We start from the raw sequence: 21,392 nt of genomic DNA, 5'->3' as shown, positions 1-21,392 counted from the left end.
TATATATATAAAGTATATTATCGTTCTCTTAAATAAAGTAAAATTTTCAAAATCAATTATCAAGAAAATTAGATCTAAAATAAATATAGGTTTAATACCTATTTTGGTTTTCTTATTTGTTAGTTTTGTTCTTTCTCTTATTTTTTAGTTGTTTAAAATAATCTATTTTTTTAAAATAGTTCAATTTGATCCTTTTTGTTGACAACGTTTAAAACCATAATAACAAGAACTAAGAGTTGTTGTTCCTCATTCATGTCTCTTATAAAGGTGTTTGATAATTACAAGAAAAGTGTCCTAAAGGAATGCTATAAAATAAGCTAAAATCTGCCTGAAATAAATATAATACGACTCTATTTTTACAGCTCGTCCAACGGGTAAGATTACTCAAACTCTATAGAATCTCAAAATCACATTTTCGCTCAACGATAGATTAATTTCACAACGAGTCTACATAACTTTCAAAAGTTGAACAAATATATCAAATTTCTTAATCGTTTATTTGGACCAATCTATTTCCTTTTTAGGATATAAAATACTACCATTTATTTCAAAAATGTCTTGAGATAGAACAAATTAACCAAAATGATAAAACAAAACCAAATAAATAGAATAATCATCTCAAATTTTGGTTCAATTTTTAGATATCCAACATTCAAAACTTCACTTACTTATATACAATCACATTTACTACTAAGCACAATAACAAATCACAATCCTCTCAAGATCAATTCATTTAAACAATACTAGTAATATATAAGCATACTAACTTCTCTTACTTGGATGAAAATCTTAACTCAACTTTTTCTCCAAAGACTCTAACTCTCACATGACACTATCTATTCAAAGAAAACTCATATCAATAATATGAACATACTCTCATGACCACAAATAGACAAAAGTTATCTTGAACTCTTTTGAATTACATGTAGCCACACAGATATAAGATGTAAAGTAGAAATTCAAAATTTACTTGATAAAAGAACAAAAGATAAACTTATGGGGAACACAAATTTGATCGAGTAAATTTGTTATGCTATAAGTTACTATAGTTTGAGAGAGAATGTAGTTTCTATAAAATGAAACTTGATTAACTATTTTTTTTGTTTATAGTTTAATCTTTTAATAATAAAATAAGAGTCTCATTTATAAAATTACTTCTTTTTAACTAACTTATAGATCCTTAAAAAAAATATATAAAATATATTTCATATATAATAAATAGTTAAAATTATAAAATAAAATGTTAGTAATACATTCTTAGTATTTTTTAATAACATAACTATTTGTCAATCCTTCACTGGCAAAAAGCATAATTCTAGTGTAATTTTTTTCAAAAATTATTGAAATGGACAATTTAAAAAAAATTACAAAAATAAACAAGTTGTGTGAATGTGGTAAGTTTTCTATATGAAAAAGTTGCGCTACGATAGTATGATTTTAGTGTAAGAAAAGTTGAAATTGTATTAAAGTAACATGACTTTCAAAATATTTTAAATTCGTATCAACCCCTAATATGATTTTTACCAAAACTAAATTAAAATTGTGTTACCTTCACATGACTTCAACTTAAAGATACTTTACACTACTAAAGTTATATCTATCTTAACATAACCTTTTCACAATGACATTATATCAAGTTAGTACAACATACTTTTTTTTTGTAATTTTTTAAACACTGTCCATTTTAGTAATTTTGAAAAAGAAAATTGCATCAATTTGGTACTTTGTCCATCCTTTACTTGCCCCCCACAAGGCAAATTCAAGAACATGTTTAACCAGGTGAATATGACTCAAAACCTTTTTGGACTCCAATTACTTTTATGGAGAAAAGGTTAAACTTGAATATCACATTTTATTTTGTTTTTAGGAAGAATGATGTACATCTCTTCCTTTTTCATTGAGAATTACATTAACAAAACGAAGAAGAGAGAGAAAGAGAGTGCAAAAATATGTTTTGCTAAGGAAATATGTACTCGTAATTACATTTCACTTAAGTTTAAACATTGTACCCAAAACACTAATGGTTGTTCCCAATTAATTCGATTTGTTAATTATTTTATTTTAAAATAGTGTTTTACGCTTTTTACCATTTCTAAATGTATAATACTTGTAATTGTTTTATTCTTCCATAAGTTTCATGGGGTTGATTATTACAAGAATTTTATATATTTTCTTTGATGTCCAGGGGTTTTAGTTCTATAATTATGTAAAGTTATTTTTTGTGTGTGTATTATTTGATTTGATGTCTAACTTATCTTAGTCAACTAGTCAACTCTAATTGTTGCTTTTTGAAGTGTGCTAGAAAGAATGGATAAAATTTTTAAATTTTCTTCTATTATGCGACTTGAAAATCAACTTGAAACTTTTATAAGAGATAAAAAAAATTTAAGTTAGACGAAGTTGTTAAGTATAAGTGAAAACAAAAAAGTATGTTGCATAATTAGAGGTAGTTTTGATTTTACTTATGACAACTACAACAATTAAAAATATTAAAAAATGTTTCTCAGCATATGAAAATGTAGAATACACTCTATCGTTTCAAAGATAAATGAATGAACAATTATTTAGTTGTATATACATAATGAAAGATATTTTTTTATATTGACAATAAAGAAAAAGATAGAACATTTTCAAGATATAAAAATGCAAAGAGGACAGTTGAACTCAAAATATAGGTATTATAGATTTCGATTCATGTTATATTTTTTAAGAAATATTCTTTATTTTTATAAAAATTGTAATATTTTATTTCAGTAAAAATATTATAATTTTTTTTACTAAGAAATTTTTGTATCATATATAGATAAATAGATAATAGATTATTTTTCAACTTGTAAAGAACTCAGACCATCACCCTTTGAGTTCCAAGTGCTACTTGCAGCACATACTCATCTTCCTATTCTCACTCGTTTAAGCTTTTATTTTTATTAATAAAATAACATATTTATTTTTATTAATAAAATAACATTTTTTAAAGAAGAACCAAGATAATTTTTTTCTTTCATGCGAAGGAATCCAAACTCAACAACAGGTCAAAATTATAAAATAATTGTAGTGCTGGAAGGTGATTACTTAAAATAATATAAAAAGAAGGTAAGAGTAAAGGAATGTTGTATATATTTTTATATTTTTATTTTAACTTTTAACCATTGAAATCAATATCTTTTTATTCTGTACTCTTTTTTTTTTTAATTTTCCTTTCATACAAAGATAACAAATTTACATGTTTATTCAAAATACATAATTAAAACCAAGACAATGGTAGTTTGACATAAAAACTCATCCTTTAATTTTTTTCTTTTTCTTTAAAATTACAAAAAAAATATCATTTTTGTTAGGATAATTTTATTCTATAAAAGTAATAAGAGGTGTAAAATAACCTGTATCCTTAAAACAAAAGTTTTAAAATGCCAGAAACTACAATCAAATTCAAAACTTTTTCAAGAACTAGATGCACCATAATCCAAAATGGGAAAGGAAAAAGAAAAACGATTACAAATATTACATACATTATCTCATCATCGCCACTTACGTTTTCTTTCCTTTTTATATTCCATGCTTATTCAGATCCCATAATCAATTGCTGTCATGCATTTTGTACTTTTTAAGTTTCTTTGTAGAACCCTTACTTCCCATTGAGAAAATGCTCAATGAAAAAGAAAACCCACTGCATGGTTAAAGAATCACTACATCAGAAGTTTTAACTTTCTCACATGTTAGCATCGATAGGGAATCATCAGACAGTGTTCGGGTACCTACATTTAGAACAAAATACATCCACGCAGCAGAGGAGACAAACTGTTTCATGATTTATCATATAATCCAACATTGATTACAATCATCATATAGATTCACATAACAAAAATATTTAAAAAAACACTGCATGAAGACAAAACAGAATCATCTTGAGTTTGAAAATTCCCCACTGATTAAATAGTATAAACTGCAGAAAAATTAGTAGATTTAACTTATTCGAGTTCCTATAAGAATTTCAGAAAAAACGAGTGTACAGAAATTTAAATATTTATAATATAAACTAACACTGATTATAATACATCATAGATTAACAAACTTGTTTCATTCAAGTTTGCAACTTGGCATTTTGCTTCTTGGTACAAAAAGGAAATTAACAAATATTTTTTTCTCTATTTCTTGCTAAAAAAACTTTTCAATTTCCCTCTTTCCAACCGTTCATGCAGCTTTTTAGCTCCTGGAATGTCCATCTCAGTAAGTTTCTTGAGATACCCAATAGCCCCATACGAGATCATTAGCTTCTTACATTTCTTACTTGAAGAAAGTGATCCGAGGCATGTGACTGCATATTTTTTTGCAGTGTTCTGAGGACTTGGATCGAGCAACTGAACCAAATTTGGCACACTTTTATCATCCTTCTTGACTTCTCTCCTGTTCTGAGACACAACCATCAGGCTTGCAATTGCTTGGGCAGCAACCTCTCTAGCACTGTTTGACTTAGCCTCAAGCATTTTCACAATGAGAGGGATGCATCCAGCTTCACCAACCATTTTCTTCATGTCTGTCGAGCTGCAAACTCTGCATATGGCAGCTACGGCGGCTTGCTGAGCACCTAAAGATCCCGACTTTAACACGTGAACCAATCGGGGGACCAAACCGAGAGAGACCAAGGATGTCTCAGGGACCGATCCGACCAAATTCCTCAATGCTCCAACAGCGGATTCTTGAGGAAGTGGACCATCAAGATAAGCCAGAAGACTCCTAACACCACCTTCTGATATGACACTCCTCCTTAGATTCTCGTTGCTTGCAGTGAGATTCTGCAAACATTCTGCAGCATGCTCTTTTGAACCTAACAGAATACCACAGTTAAGAAGATTGATCATGGTCCTCACAATCCCTTCTTCGGACAAAGTTTGTCTCACCTCAGGCACAGCTGATATGTTCTTCAGAGTACAAGCAGCCGAAGCCTGTGACACAGAGTCACCAATTTGACAAAGTTCAACCAATGGAGGGACCCCACCATGTCCCACGATTGCGCGAGCTGTTTCGGCTGACATAGACAACCTCTGAAGGGATATCGTGGCCTTCTCCTTCCCCACTGCACTGCCAGATTCTACAAGCCTTATAAGAGGTGGCAGAACTCCCTCAGAAACTAGCCAATTCTCGCAACTACCAGATTCTGCAAGCGAGCATATAACAGTAACTGTTTTCTCTCTTATTCTAGGAGAGGTAGCTGTAAGCAATTGAACCAAAGCAGCAATGTTGCTCCGACCAAGAGCCGCTAAAACGTTCTTCTCATCTTCCTTCATGGCCTCAACAACGCTGTCTAGAGCTTGGTGCTTTGCTTCCAAGTGCCCGATCTGAAGACGCGCCAGCAATTCCCTTATGTTGTTGTGTATTGCAACATCTGATTCTGCCACAGAACTTGACACGGCCAATGGTAAAGTAGCCTCACCCAGCACACCAGTTTTGATCAAAAGCCCACAATCCCTCAAATTCAAATCAAGCTTCCCAGTCAATGCGTCTAGATCACTCTGCATCCGAAGCTTACCCTCATACTTTTGCTTCATACACAACTCGGCTAATTCAATCGCTTCCCCAAGCGTCTTTGACACAGCCTGCAACTGCTCCTTGCATAAAGCATTTTTTGAGAAGCACGGATGGCTTGACAAATCTGATAATCGTGACGGGATCTGTTCCAATTTTGCAATGATCATCTTCCATCTACCGGCAAATCCCTTAGCCTCTCTTGCCTTATCAAGAACAACGGGAACAAGTTCCTGTGCATGCAACAACCAGTCTTCTGTGGAACGTGCATCAACTGCAACCTCATCACCATCTTCCACCATGATTTCGGTTTGGTACGCGCAGAACCGATGATTAGCTGCCACAAACGGAACACAAGAAAATCAAGCCTTCAAAGAAATGCCCCAGATGCAAATTGGTAAAATAGAAAAACGATATCAGCACAGAGAATAGTTATAAGGCTGTGGTGGAGCAGTTGCAATCATATAATCCGTAAATTATAAACTAAGACTCCCATAGAAAACTCTGAGGCAGAAAAAAACAACCACCCCAATACCCCCAACAACTTCGAGAATCTCCTATGATCACACAAAGCTTGTTTACTGAAAGCATGACTCGACCAACAAAACTGAAGTACCAAAACATGCCCCACCAGTCCTTTCTTTTTCTCTCACTTTGCCAATTCAATGCCCTTGAAAAATCATAAGCACCTATTAAATTTGTTGTAAATTAAGCATTATTATTATCATTGCAACTAAACCATGGTAGATGAAGTAGAATGGCTGCTGAAAGCGAAGGATACCACTTTTAACAGCAAACAATAAAAAAGCCGTCGGCAGATATTTCAGACATAAATCCAAGAGTGCCCTTCCAAAAGGCACACCTAACACATGGCACAGATGAAATACGATATCCTTTCTAGGGGTATATTGGTCAATAAGAAACAAAACCCCAACTTTACTTTTGAACCATGATAGAAATATTTGTGTTAGGGAGAGTGTCAAAGATGAATCTAGCTAGATTCTGACCCTTATCGATGGTTTGAGAAAAGTAGAAGTCTTTCTTAGCTGTGTGTTTTCCCTTCTTTCTCCTCATAAATGAGACTACTGGTATGAGAAAGGGAGAGGCTTTCCTTTGAAGGGAAGACACAGGTCCCTGTCTACAGTTGTATACACGCTAGTTCGTACAATGAACCATCACCAGAAAAAATATTTATAAATAATATATGAAATATACCTCAAATTAAGATGATTTCCTTAATATTCCAAGAGTTTATCCTCTTGACAGACATTGGATGATGCAGAAAACATCCTTGTTCTCCAATCCTCAATGTTTCTGTAAAACCCAAAACAATTAGAGTCCCATGTTCCATGATATGATCGGTGATATCTACCGACATCTAGAAAGACAAAATCTGATTTTACAAAAACAAAAACATAAAAAATAGTAAAAGAACACTACTTTTCTTTCCGGAAGTAGAAGATCAAATCAAAGCAACAATCCAAAACCAAAAATAAAAAATATCACGAAAAATTGTAGAACCAACCACCGATCTTTTAAGAATGGATAACTCAGAAAGAAAATTGCAGTGACTTGATATTCAAACTTCACAAAGCAACCACACACTGTATATCTCTGACAAAGACACACACTAAAGTAGTGACACAGAAATGACAGAAAAGATCACAAACCAAACTCAACCCTTTGCTTTGACAACTCTCGACAACGTTCATATTCTTAGAGCAAAAACGCGTATTCATGCTCAAATCACAAAACACTAGAAACCAGAAGCAGTTACCTCAGACTCAGAAACATACAGAAACGGTTTCTGCTTCATAATTGAGAAACGGACACAAAACACTCAAAATCTCATTTAATAATACTGTAAAAATAAGTGAAGAAATCAGAAGAATCTTCCCCCCCAGAGTCAAAGGTTACGATAAAGTCTGGAAATTTCAAATAAAAATTAAGAGAAAAAAAATTACCAGCTAAGACTGAGAAAATAATCAAGTTAACTACCAAGTGCAGTATAGAAGTATTCACTTCACTTCAATGTTCACACCCACTATTCAAAAATCAAATTCTTTCAACTGTTCTCTCTCTACAAATGGAAGATAGTGTGTCAGTCTCGCTGTCTCGAAGATGAAGATTCTCTCTGTAAAAGGCATTATTTTACACTGTCAACGGAGAAAGGGGACTTAAAGCTCGAACATGTTTTTCCATCCAACGGTCAGGATTGGTTTTCGGACAGATATTGCAACCGTTGTGATTGGGTAAATTTTGAATATGTACGAAATTCTAAAAATCTATTACTGTACTATAATTTTTAATATACAAAGTCTTGTTTGTTTGTTTTTTTAAATACTATCCTGTTTTAAAAATAATAAAGAATAATACAACGTTATATTTATCATTTTAAAAATAATTTTAAACTAAACATACTACCATAACGTGTTTACTTTATATTAGGGAAAATATAGGTGTTTATGTTTTATTTCTAAAAAAATTCAAAATAATCGGAGTCATTATTAAATATTAATACAGTAATCGGGAGGAAAATTATGATGTATGAGATATTATGCATGATAAAAGTTAAATAAAATGGTTAAAAAAAAGTAACGTAAATGTATATTATATATATATATATATATATATATATATATATATATATATATATATATTATATAAAAGAAATAACTATATTTAAAGAAAACTTAAAAAATATTATATAAATGGTAATATAATCAATACTCACAATTTTTTAAAATAAAATATTTATGTTATTAAAATATGTGTACATTATTTTATACTATATATATATATATATATATATATATATATATATATATATATATATATATATATATATATATATATATATATATATTTATATTTGTTTGTTTATTTCAATCCTATATACTTTGCAGTTAAATTACATTCATAAAACAGAATTACACAACCAATTAATTTGAGTGTATTTATTATTTTTTTAAAGCTCTTATGACTAGTTTTAACGGTTAGTAAATAATTGTAATTGTGTATGATTAAAATTAATTTTGACTGTTATATTTGAAAGTTTTAAGAATATATTCATTTATATTTTAAATATAATATTTTTTTATCTTCAAATAAAGTAAATTTTAAACTTTCTTAAAATGTATATGAAACGGGTATTTTTATATCCAAGGTAAACCAAACTGATCCTTACTTTTAAAAGATGATGACTTGGATAAAACCGCCACGTGTAAAGTGGTCCTTGCTTTTCAAAGGCTGCGTACAGCTGGCAATACACACGTGTGAAGTGCACAAACTGTTGAAATGTACGTGCTAGATGTCGGTGCGTGAAATCTATTATTTAGAGGAACGAAAAAAAAAGTGATTATGATTACGAATATAATTTTAAATTAAATTTTAAGAATTTATCTAGAAAATAAATTTTATGCATAATTTTATAGATGTTATTTGGGTTATTCTCCTTTTAAAAACTTATAGACATGAAACAGAAATATATTAAATGATACAGGTACAGGTATTAACTAATTTTGTTTTAAAATTATAAAAAATATTTTCTTAGTGATTGTGAATTATTTTACTGCTTGAAATTATTAATAATTTTATTAAACTAAACCTTTTGTATTCTAAATTAACTATTTTAGGGGTCCTTGGGTTTAATAACAGTATAGTGAAGAAAACCAAATTTTCCTCATTTCTTAAGATATTTATGTAAAATACTACTTGTATAAAGAACAAATGAAAAATTTTCTTTTTTTCCATGAAATATTGTAGACTTCATCATCCTCAAATAATATTTTTGATAAAATTCATGTCACCTTTTCTTATGTCAAATATAATAAGACAAACATTTGTGATGTTTTGTCACTTAGCAAAACAACAAAGCATGTTTTTTATATCTATAATATTACATAAACGTTTGATTTAGCTGCTGCATTTAAAACTCAAATTCAAAGGTGTGTCAAGCCATATGATCAAATGATGGTACTAATTTTCAATGCTATGATTGTTATGTAACTTTTGAAATTTTACATTAAACTTCACAAAATTCAATTTGTGGGTTTTTGAGAGAGATAACATGATGTAATTACTAGCATTAATGCACATAAAAAGACTGAAATTCTTAATTCTCAACTTCCAAATGCGAAATTGATAACATCTCTTAATTATTAAAATAATAAGTAATTGTTAATTTTTAATTAATTATAATTGTATTTTTTAAGATTAATTTTTTAGTTTGTTGGAAGATGGGTCAAAGCACATGGCAGTATGATTTTGGAGATTTCATTCATATAGTTTATGGTAATTAAATTATGTCAGGTTATGAAGTAGCGTTGACTTAATTGTTTAAAGTTCTACCTAATTTGTAAGAGTATCTTTATTTTTTTATTTGTATTACAAATAAAAGTAATTTGTAAGACAGTTTTATAAATAAATTATTTTATTTGTAAGGTATCTTTATTTCTTTATTTACATATACAATACTCGTATAATATTTCATTTTGAATAAATATATTTGATTAATAAAATTGAGATATTAAATTAAAATTGTGATTCTTTTTTTAAATTAAGAGACTGCAATAAAAAAGGGAAATCAAAATTGTAAAACACGTATTAAAAATAAATTTGCGATTAAAAAAGTTCATCATGTGATAAAGAAATTATAGTTAACAACTTATTTAATTATATTCAATAAGTAGTGGCAGTTAAAATTTCATAGAAAAAATAAAATTAAAATTATGTTTGATTCATGAAAAATTAAAATTATTTCAGAAAATGAATCTATATTTATATGTGATTGTACATTATGCTAGATATAAGATTGTTTCTAAAGTCTCATATACCAAAATAAAATAGGAAATAATGCTTGGTAGCTGCTATTATTAATTACTTTTGTTTTTCTATATTGATGGTTACTATATTGCTTAAAGAGTGTTATTGATGAATGTGCAGAGGCTTCTGTGCCGAATTCCACAACCATAATGGCTTAATATTTTCTCAAACACGTAGTAGGTATGAAATAAAGGGAAATATACCATACTATATTATACTATAAGTGTCACTACAATAAAATCTCCTCAATTTCAGTGAAAAAAACTTAATTACTATAATGACTAATTTAGATATTAATTTACAAAATTAAAAATTATTGTTATTAAAATAATCACTATTATAAATAAAAATTATAATTAGTTTTTAAATTGGTCTTCAATTCTAAAGTTTTGATTATAAAAGAATTAGTTTCTAAATTGTTCACTAGTTAATATTAAAGATCGATAAACTAATTCCTTTATAGCTAAAACATTAATAGTTAATTTTAGAGATTAATTATAGTTTTATTTTAAAATAATGACTATTTTAGTAATCAATAATTTTTAATTTTGTAAATTGATATCTAAATTTGTCACTATAATAATTGAGAATTTTTTGTCACTAAAACTAGTTGCTATTTGGAGATTTTCTTATAATGGATGTTGGAGATAAAGAATTCTTTTTTTATTGAAACAATACCCGTCGTTACAATTTAAAGAAGAGAGTGATTGAACATATAGAAATATTCAAGCGATCAAAGAAGTGAAAAACTGATATAACATAAGACTATATAAGCTGAAGCAAATATTAAACATCTCTTTATCAAATTTTATACTAGAATTAAAATAGATAAAATTTTAAAATTTAATAAATATGAGTAAGTTGTATTTGTATGATATGATTTTATTGAAAAAACAATTTATCATACAAACATGACTTTTAAATTCTTAAAATAAATTCGTATTATTTTAACTTTGTATAAATGAAAAAAATATCATATGTATAAAACATGGTTTTATTTGTCATTTTTTTTAGTTTTTCAATTTTGAATTGAACTCATGTTAACCTTACATTATTTCAGTTTAAATTAAAAAAATAACGAAAATTAATTTATATCAAAATCACATCGGACTTTAGCTGAAAGCCTTGCACGACATATTTCTTTTTTCAATAAGATTATGTTATGTAAGCAAAATTTATTCATACATATAATATTTTAAAATTTTGTTAATTTTCGATAATTTTGGTGAAAATTACACGAACATAGTAAATTTGCATTACATAAACATTACCCCTTATTAGGTGTAAAATGTTTTGGTTATTTAATTAGTAAGATACTTTGATTTAAAATTCTGGAAAATATCTGTTACACCTGGATGATTCTGCTAGGTAAGGTATTAAATATGACCTTAAATTCTCTTTGCCAAAAACTTATTACTCTTATTACCTTTAAAATAAAATTGAGACAGCTACTCTTCTGATATAATAATAATAATTATTATTATTTATTCTTATATTTCAGGAAATGTTTTTTAAATAGTAATAATAATAATACATAATTATTAAATGTGAAAAGAAATAAAAGAGAGAGAAGTTGTACGGAATAGGTAAAGCCGTAAAGGAAAGGGTGTGAAGAGAAAATATTAAGCATTTTCGAGTTTGTCGTCTTGTATTATATGATAATAACAGAAAGGAATTAGACATTACAAAATATTCTAAAAAATTTTAAAATTCAGAAGTTGCATGCATGACAACGACGTATTGTAATTTCCAACTTCTTTCTCACTTTCTTTCACTTATAAAAAAAAAAAAACAAGGCAAACTTTGTTGTACACAAAATATGTTTGGTATTATGAAAAATACTAAAATAGATTGCATCAAAATATCTTGTGAGATATGTAATTTAATATTTTTCAAATTAATGTAAAATAAAGAGAAGGATGCGGAGGAGATATTCAAAGGAAAAACAAAGAAACCATGATAAATAAAGAATATGTATAGAAAAAAAAGTAAATGAGAATAACACTGAACATGATAAACCGTGTGACTTATTCGTATTTCAGACAATAATTTTTAAGTTATTATCATGTAAGCATTATTTCATCTATAAAAAGTGTAGTACCTTAGTACTATTGGGATGGGTAAAATTTCCAATTTTCTTTATTCAATCCACTTTTGTTTCAATTTAATCCATTTAAAATCTGTTTTATTAAATATAGATTTCAATTTACATTTGAATGTTCATTTTTTAATCCAGATTTTCAAATATAGACAATCAAAATATCTAATTGAAATTTTAAATCTAAATTTTTAGTTGAGTAAAGTCAAGACGGATTGATCTAAGTCGACGGTTAAAATGGATCGATCCATGACGAAGATTGAGATAAGTCAACCTAGATATAAGGTCGAATTAGATCGGTTTGGATTGAAGGTCAACTCGAGTCGATCTGGACTAAAGGTCAAGACGAACTTACCCTAGTTGAAGGTCGTAACGGTTGAGCCAGAGCCAAAGGTCGAGACGAATCGATTTTATTCAAAGATCGAGACAGATTGACTCGAGCCTAAATCGAAGGTCGAGACATGATGATTCGTGTTAAATCTGTGAAAGTAATATATCTCAACCAAGAGGGGGTGAATTGGTTTGAAACTATTTTTACCTTTTTTGAAAAATTTTTGGTGTATGAAACTATTTTCAATGAAATTTTTAACTTTTCAAAGAATTAAATGATAATTAAGCAAAAACAATGAAAGAAATCACATAAAAATTTATATTGGTTCAACTCTTCAAGAGTTTATATTCAGTCTTCTTCCAAAAACCTGAGTTGAAAGGAAATCTACTAAGAAAAAGTGTCAAGATTACAAAAATACAAAATTCACCTATGTACTCTAAATCTCTAAACATAACAAGAATTAACTCCTAAGGGTGATGCTACACACATTCACTAGGAACCTTGTCTACACAGCAAAGGTAACTACAATGCACATAAATTACAGGAAAAATAAAACCAGATACACCGTCAATGTTGATGTTACAAAGAAAAGAAAATTCAGAATCTTTAAATCTTTCCTCTCATTTTTGAAGGCTTGCAACTTCAAATTTTCTCAATTGATGTTTTTCTTCTCCAAAATTGTTCCAAGACTTCACAACAAATGTTCTTGTTTCCTAAACGAAGCTCTTAGAATTTTTTTTGCCTGCAAAATGAATTAACCACGTATATATAACAAAGACACAATATTATTATTTTATTTCTTTAATTAATTAAAACAAAGAGCTAAGTTCCTAGTGTGCATGAGATCATTTTAATCCATTAAATAAGTTGTTTAATCGATTAAAATAAAGAACAAAAGATTATTTTTAACTAATATTGATTTTAACATCACATACATTTTAATATAGTTTATCAACTTTTTAATCATGTAAGGAACATTTAAACATAATTTAACATTATAAAAATTGGAGTGTTTATTTGCAGCAAACACAATACAGAATAAGGACCTAACACGAAGCTATCATCTTGGTGCTGAAAGATTATTAGAAAACACTAGAGTGTTTGCTCGCTCTGAATATAGGAGTTTAACAAAAGTTAAATCGGATATCCAACATTGAAACCATGTGCTCACAAAAGTGAATCGTGGAAGAGATTTATCTGAAAGCCAACAACAAAGAATTTCGTGAATCAAGTCGTTACTAAAAGTTATTTCTTTCATATTACGTGTAATTACATAGGTCTTCCCTTTTACTTATAGCTTAAAATTTACAAACAATTTTTCTAAAAGAATTACTTATTTCTGATTTTAAAGAGCCAAATTATATGCACAAAATTATATAGGATTTATGCCAAATTATATACACTAAGTTGTATATAAATTATATATGCAAAGTTTTTCTAATTAATACATTATTTTTTTAATTGATTTCAAAATGAATAATGAAGTGATTAGACCCAAATTTAATTATTATTACAACAACAGAAAGATCGAAAATTTTAAAAACAACGAAATGATGAATATCAAGTGATTTTTTTGAGTTTCGACTCACTCGATTTGATTTAGTTTGTTTCTTTTCAATTTGACTTAACTTTCAGTCTAATCAAACTCTATTTGATCTTTAGTCTGGTTTTAGAAGAAGAATTTTATTGAATTACGTGTTTTCCTTGTTTTTTTTTTCTAACTTAGGTTTCTTATATTTTTATTTTTTATTAGATGTGATTCCTATATTTTTATTTAAGAAGAGACTTGATGTAATATCTGCGGTTATTTCCTCGTTAACGTCATTCCTCTATTTTATTCTAAGATTGCACAATAAACTTGAGGCTTGGATTCCACTACAGCACAAAGAATCCTCAACACAATGTAGGAGCAAAAATCATAGATCATTTCTATCTACGTTTTACAACAATTCCTATTACTATTGTACGGTCTTATACAATATATCTAACGTTCGACTCTGACAACAACTTGTTCTCCATAGATCAGAATAATTCCTTCTTTTTCTTTTGTTTTAGCACCACAGACTGAAAAATCAGTGTTTGGAACTAAAACCCCACCCACACAATTGTATATGTTTAAAAAGTTATTTTTGAAATCATGATGTTTTATTACGTTTTTAATTTTATTTATTACGCGTTAGATTTTGTTGATTTGATGAATATCCAAAATTATTTGTTTGTTTTTGCTTAATTATTGTTGTCTAATTAACTAAAAATGTTAGTATCATTTTATTTTATGAATAATTATTGGTGTCTAATTAATTAAAAATTAATGTGGCCACCACCACTATTCATCAACTCTTCAACCTCGTACCAATCGTAACCAAAAGTTCTCCCACCCCATTCGAGCCTCACCCTTGGACGTTTTCTTACATACCTTTTTACTTCCTTTCATTCATTGTTGGAAATATAAGAATGATCCCATATTAAGTCCTGCATGGAAATATAAGCGTGAATGTAAGTTGCATATTAAGTCCTACGTGAGTACAGATGAGAAAGTTTTTTTATTCGTTTGTTCGTTGAAGAAGTTTGGATTTTTTTTTTCTTTTTCTTTTTATGATTGTTCATATCATGCGAATTAATTAACCGATGGTAGGATTTATCAGTGTCGTGAATGTTAACGTGTGTCATTCTTGATTATCCACTGGAAACATTAAGGGGGAGATTTTGTTATCCATTAAAGATTTTTTTTTTTTTTCAAATTGTGAGCATGGTGTATGATCTTATATTTTCACTTCTGTTTTATAGACTCTTTTGTGTTCCTTTTAGGATTATGTGTAATTACACTGTAGATATCATATTTAAAAACTAGATGCAAGATTGCATTTTTTTTTTCTTTTAAAAGTGACATTTTATATCATTATAACAGATAATTTAAAAGAAAAAACATATTTTGATCTCTAATTTACACTTCTTTTGGTATCCAACTAATTACCCGCAAAGCAAGTAACAATTTAATTCGTGAAATTCTTTCCTTGTTTCCTATAAAATCTCTCTTGCGATTCACTTGTGTGAACAAAGGGTTTCAGTGTTTGATATCAGACTTTTGTCAAACTCCATCTCCACAAAGCAAGCCAACATTCAAATTTTCTAATAATCTTCAAATTGAAAGATGATAACCACGTGGTAAGTCCTTATTCTTTGTTGTGTTTGTTGCCAAACAACCGCGACCATGATTTTCACGAGGTTTCAGAAAGGTTTTTGGGATCAATATCAAGGTTTAAATTCTTGCAATGGATTGGTCTGATTTACTTTTCGAGATATTGAAGAAGAAAATATTTCCTTTGGATTGGGATATGACGACGACAACAGTAATATATACAAGATAGTGATCATAATTTCTTATCTTGACTCTAAATCTAATAGTGTTGTGAAATCTTACAATGAAATCAAGATTTATTCTATAGGTAGACTTGAGATTGAAACTGTAAAATAAATTTTGAGGGCTTAAAAGATCATTCTCACTCTCATTATATATATAAGAAATTTTAATACAAAATATATGATAAATAGAGTAATTCTAGACACAATATAATCATGATAAATAGAATAATCCTAAACACAATATAATCATGATAAATAGAATAACTCTAAACACAATATAATCATGATAAATAGAATAACCCTAAACACAATATAATCATGATAAATAGGATACTTTAGACACAATATAATGATGATAAATATTCTAACATGTAGCAACAATGGTTGGAGAAGCATTGAAAAATTTTCTGGTAATATTTCTGCCACGCCTGATTATGGAATATATTTTAACAACAATATTATTTGGTTAACAACAACAAATAAATTTGATAGGTCTCAATATACGTTCGATGGTTTTGTCGTGGTTTTCTTTGACCTTCAAACTGAAAAATTCACAAACTTTTTGTTGTCTCATAATCTTGAAGGTAGGGATCCAGATATATGGTTTCCAGAAATTATGGTTTTAGATGATTATCTTAGTCTGGTTTATAAAGATTTTGTTACAAACACTTTGTAGTATGACAAATGAAAGATTTTGGAAACAGAGATTCTTGGACCTTTTTGGTGAACATAGATATTGAAGTTCTTCCGACTTAGGCCATGCCTTTTTTGAAACCTTTATGCATACATAGGTTCCTTGTGTTCTATCAACTTAATTTTGTATGATTTGAAAAAGAGAGAAGTAGTCCAGAGGATAACTTCTACTAGTTGAGATTCCAAGCTTGCTGAGTCTGGGTGCATGAAGAAGAATGTTCTGGATGTATTTTAGTGTCAATATTTCCAGCATTTATTCTTCAACACAATTTATATCATAAATTACAACACAACTTATGTATAAATGGTTTATTATAAATTTGAAACTTTATACGGTAGTAAATTGAATTATTTGTTAAAGAATAATACCAAAATATATTGAAAGAACAGTAAGATGAGAATGAAAAATAATACGTTTTATAAAGGTATAAGGAGTTTTTTCATGGCACCCTCCTATTCTTCTATCTTTAATTTTTTTTAAACTGTTAAATATGTCAAAGGAAAGACTAGGAACACTAGTGCAAAATTAGCCTTTAACGTCACCCCGTAGATGTCGATCCACCAAACAACCAATGTAAATTATTGACTGGTGGCATTTTCGTAAATAAGTGGGCATATAGACGTCCGTTAAGAGGGCCCCTGACGTCTATAATATTATAGACGCCGGGGCCCCTCCTAACGGACGTTTATATGGCTGACAGGGTAGGTGAGAAGTTATTTTTTCAGCCATATAGACGTCCGTTAGGAGGGGCCCGACGTCTATAATATTATAGACGTCGGAGCCCTTCTAATTCGACGCCTATAATCCCCGCGAATATGAATTTTTAAATCAGAAAGACATCATATTAGTTAGGGCCCCGACGTCTATACTATTATAGACGGCGGACCCCCCCAGCACCCGATGTTTAGAGCCATTTATACTGCAAACGCGAACCCGCGAGGAGTTACGCTCACTATTCATCGTCTTCCCCGCGTTTTCTCTCTGAGACATTGCATTTCCAGGTGCATTTCTTCTCTTTTGCACCGTTTATATTTACTTTTACTCCGATTAAATTACTCTTTGATGAAATATCTTCCATTTGAACCGATTAAAATTCATTTTCTTTACGTTTTGGTGCAGTTTTTGGCTTGTGCTTGGGCCTGCATTACTCCATTTCCCTGCATTGCTTTTTAATCTTCTAAAAAGGTTTGCTTCTTTGTTGATAACTTTTTTGTATGCATGTTATTGGCTTTTGTGTATGCATGTTATTGGCTTTTGCGTATGCATGTTTTTGACTTTTAGGTATGCATGTGTTATTGGTTTGAATATGCATGTGATAGTTGTGTTATTATAATTGGCATGTTAGATTATAAGTATCAAATCATTGAGTGAAACTTAGTTCCCATTTGAAATTTAACACAAACGATTAAAATTAATCGTTTGTATTAAATTTTGAATTGTCCGATTAAATAGTTTGGAAAAATTATTTTTCATAATTTGCTATAACATGTACGTTGGAGTTTATGGATAAGATTGATAAAATTTCAGTTCAGTATTTGTGTTGATCTCCGGATGCATATTTGATTATGGTCATCCTTGACTACTCTCATTTCGTGTATTTCGGAGACCAATGCGAAATGCTGCCGAAATCTTATCAAATTTATGAAAAATAATTTTTCTGAATGGGTAAGGTCTAACCTTGTGAGAGTTAAAAAACTGAAACTGATGAATGATTTTAGGAACATAGTATGGATCGAAACTGGATGAATGAACGTCACATCAGTGAAGAATATGAGAGGGATGTTTCAGAGTTCTTGCAATATGTTGAACAAAATGCTAAGTCTATGAACGAGACATTTTTGTCCTTGTGTTCGTTGTCTTAATCAAATACGACAAGACTTAGGCAATGTGCGTGACCATCTATTCATGTTCGGCAAAATGAGAACTTATACCGTTTGGACTTGGCATGGAGAAGTACTGGACCAACCTACCACGTCACGAGGAACAAATTATGTGGAAGAATAGATGAGTGATCATTTAGAGGACATGATACATGATGTCAGTGAAGATATTTTTGGAAGAGCTAATTTGTATGATTCTCTTATAAATGATTCAGAGCAACCGTTGTTCCCAAGATGCTCGAACTTTACACGTCTGTCGGCAACTTTGCAATTGTTTAGTTTAAAAGCAAGGAATGGATGGACCGATAAAAGTTTCATAGAGTTGTTGGAGTTGTTGAAGGAGATGCTTCCAGAAAATAATACTCTACCTATTCGTAATTACGAGGCAAAATTTTTTTTATGTCCAATGGGTTTTGAATATAAAAAGATACATGTTTGTCCTAATGATTGTGTTTTGTACATAAAGGAGTTTGCTTCGCTAAAGTATTGTCCAACATCTGGTTTATCCCGTTTTAAAAAAAAATCTGACAGAAACACTACTGATGATGTAATGATGATGCACCTGCTAAGGTGATGTGGTATTTGCCTATAATACCTAGGTTCAAACGTATGTTCTCTGTTAAAGAAGATGCAAAGAACCTTAAATGACACTTTGTCGGAAGAAAGTGCGATAATCTTCTTCGACACCCAGCTGATTCACCACAATGGAATAAGATTGATGAAAAATTTCCAGAATTTGGTACAGATCCAAGAAACTTAAGACTTGCACTTGCAACTGATGGTATGAATCCTTATGGGAACTTAAGTAGCAAACACAGTTCATGGCTAGTTATGTTGATGATATACAATCTTTCTCCTTCGTTGTGCATGAAGAAAAAATATGTGATGTTGTCCATGATGATATCGGGTCCTAGACAACCTGTAAATGACATTGATGCTTACTTAAAACCTTTAATTGATGATTTGAAATTGTTGTGGGAAGAATGGGTGGAAGTGTTTGATTCACATGTTGAGGAACAATTTCGTTCGTGTGCAATGTTGTTTTGCACTATAAATGATTTCCCAGCGTATGGAAACTTGAGCTATTATAGTGTTAAAGATCATTTTGCATGTCCCATATGTGAAGAAAACACTAGTTACCTTCAATTGAGGCATGGTCAGAAAACGATATATACAAGACATCGGAAATTCCTTCCTCATAATCACGCTTATCGTAGATTGAAAAAAGTAATTAATGAAAGTGTTGAGGATGAGGTTGTGTCCAGACCTCGGAATGGTGAAGAGGTGTACAACGAAGTCAAAAACATTGACATTGTGTTTGGAAAACATCATAAAAGTACCTTTGCAAAAAATATTTGGAAGAAACGATCAATATTTTTAATCTTCCATACTGGTGTAAACTTGATGTTAGACATTGTATTGATGTGATACACGTTGAGAAAAATGTTTGTGACAGAATCATCGGAACTTTATTAAACGTGAAAGGGAAGAGCAAAGACGGAATAAAAGCACGACAAGATTTGGCTAACATGGGAATCCGATCTGAGTTACATCCACAAATAATAGGAAGACACACCTATCTGCCCCCAGCCTGTCACACTCTTTCTAAAAAAAAAACAAAGTTTTTGTAACTGTTTAAGAAGTGTGAAGGTTCCACAAGGTTATTCTTCAAATATTATTAACCTTGTTTCTATGCAAGAGTTAAAGTTAGTTGGTTTAAAGTCTCACGATTGTCATGTATTGATGCAACAATTATTACCAGTTGTTATTCGAGGCATATTACCTCCTTTTGTTAGGGGTATTCTGACACATCTGAGTTTGTTCTTTAATGCCATTTGCAAGAAAGTGTTGAACCTCGAGGTTTAGATCAATTGAAAAATGAAGGAATAAGACTACTATGTGAATTGGAGATGTATTTTCTACCTTCTTTTTTTGATATCATGGTTCATTTGATTGTTCATCTAGTCAGAGAAATTCGAATGTGTGGGCCGGTCTTCTTAAGGTGGATGTACCCAGTTGAAAGATACATGAAGATCTTAAAGGGATATGTCAAGAATCAATATCGATCAGAAGCTTATATCATAAAGCGATACGTTGCAGAAGAAGCCATTGAATTTTGTTCAAGTTATATGCCATCTTGTGAACCAGTGGGTCTTCCCAAGAGCAGACATGAAGGAAAATGTGAAGGTAAGGGTGTTCGAGGTGTGAGAATTCAAAGTGTTAGTAGAAAAGAATTTGACCAAGCTCATTTGTACATCTTAAACAACACTGTTGATGTGATTCCTTACATTTCTGAACACGTTAATGAAATAAAGGCATCACACCCAAGAATGAGTGAAAAATGGCATCTTAATGAACATGTCAAAACCTTCTTACAATGGTTTAAGAAAAAGATTTATGCGACTCCACATGTTTCTAAAAGTTTGTTGAGATTATCTCGTGGGCCGAACACAGATGTCATTACATATGGTGGGTACTATATAAACAATATTTCTTTTCAGACAAAGGTAGAAGATGACAAAAGTAGAGTTCAAAATAGTGGTGTTACACTACAAGCTGAAGCTGTGCACTTTGCTAGTTCTAAAGACAAAAATCCAATCACAACATCCATGAGTTATTTTGGAATAATACAAGAAATATGGGAAGTTGATTATGTCAGTTTTAGAGTCACAGTTTTCA

General features: G+C 29.9%; 1 protein-coding gene across 8 annotated transcripts; it reads right to left on the bottom strand.

Annotated features, from left to right (window-relative positions):
* Positions 1–4,007: 4,007 nt before the first annotated feature.
* LOC124839777 (uncharacterized) lies at positions 4,008–7,647 on the bottom strand. 8 transcript variants are annotated; one of them, XM_047315694.2, is made up of 3 exons: positions 7,488–7,647; positions 6,739–6,837; positions 4,008–5,860 (listed from the first exon to the last, which is right to left on the bottom strand). In XM_047315694.2, exon 3 carries the CDS (start codon positions 5,823–5,825, stop codon positions 4,146–4,148), a length of 1,680 nt encoding a protein of 559 aa, XP_047171650.2. In that variant the 5' UTR covers positions 5,826–5,860; positions 6,739–6,837; positions 7,488–7,647; the 3' UTR covers positions 4,008–4,145. The 8 variants fall into 8 exon arrangements, with proteins under 8 accessions (XP_047171650.2, XP_087970226.1, XP_087970227.1 ...); XM_088114100.1 differs by lacking the exon at positions 7,488–7,647 and adding an exon at positions 7,301–7,343; XM_088114101.1 differs by lacking the exon at positions 6,739–6,837 and having other exon boundaries at positions 7,488–7,645.
* Positions 7,648–21,392: the final 13,745 nt, after the last annotated feature.

This window comes from Vigna umbellata, chromosome 4 (genome assembly GCF_029865625.1).
Source record: "Vigna umbellata cultivar VRB3 chromosome 4, Vumbellata_1.0, whole genome shotgun sequence".
Lineage (NCBI taxonomy): Eukaryota > Viridiplantae > Streptophyta > Magnoliopsida > Fabales > Fabaceae > Vigna > Vigna umbellata.
The sequence above is the reverse complement of the archived record's forward strand: the minus strand, read 5'-3'. Positions and strand labels throughout refer to the sequence as shown.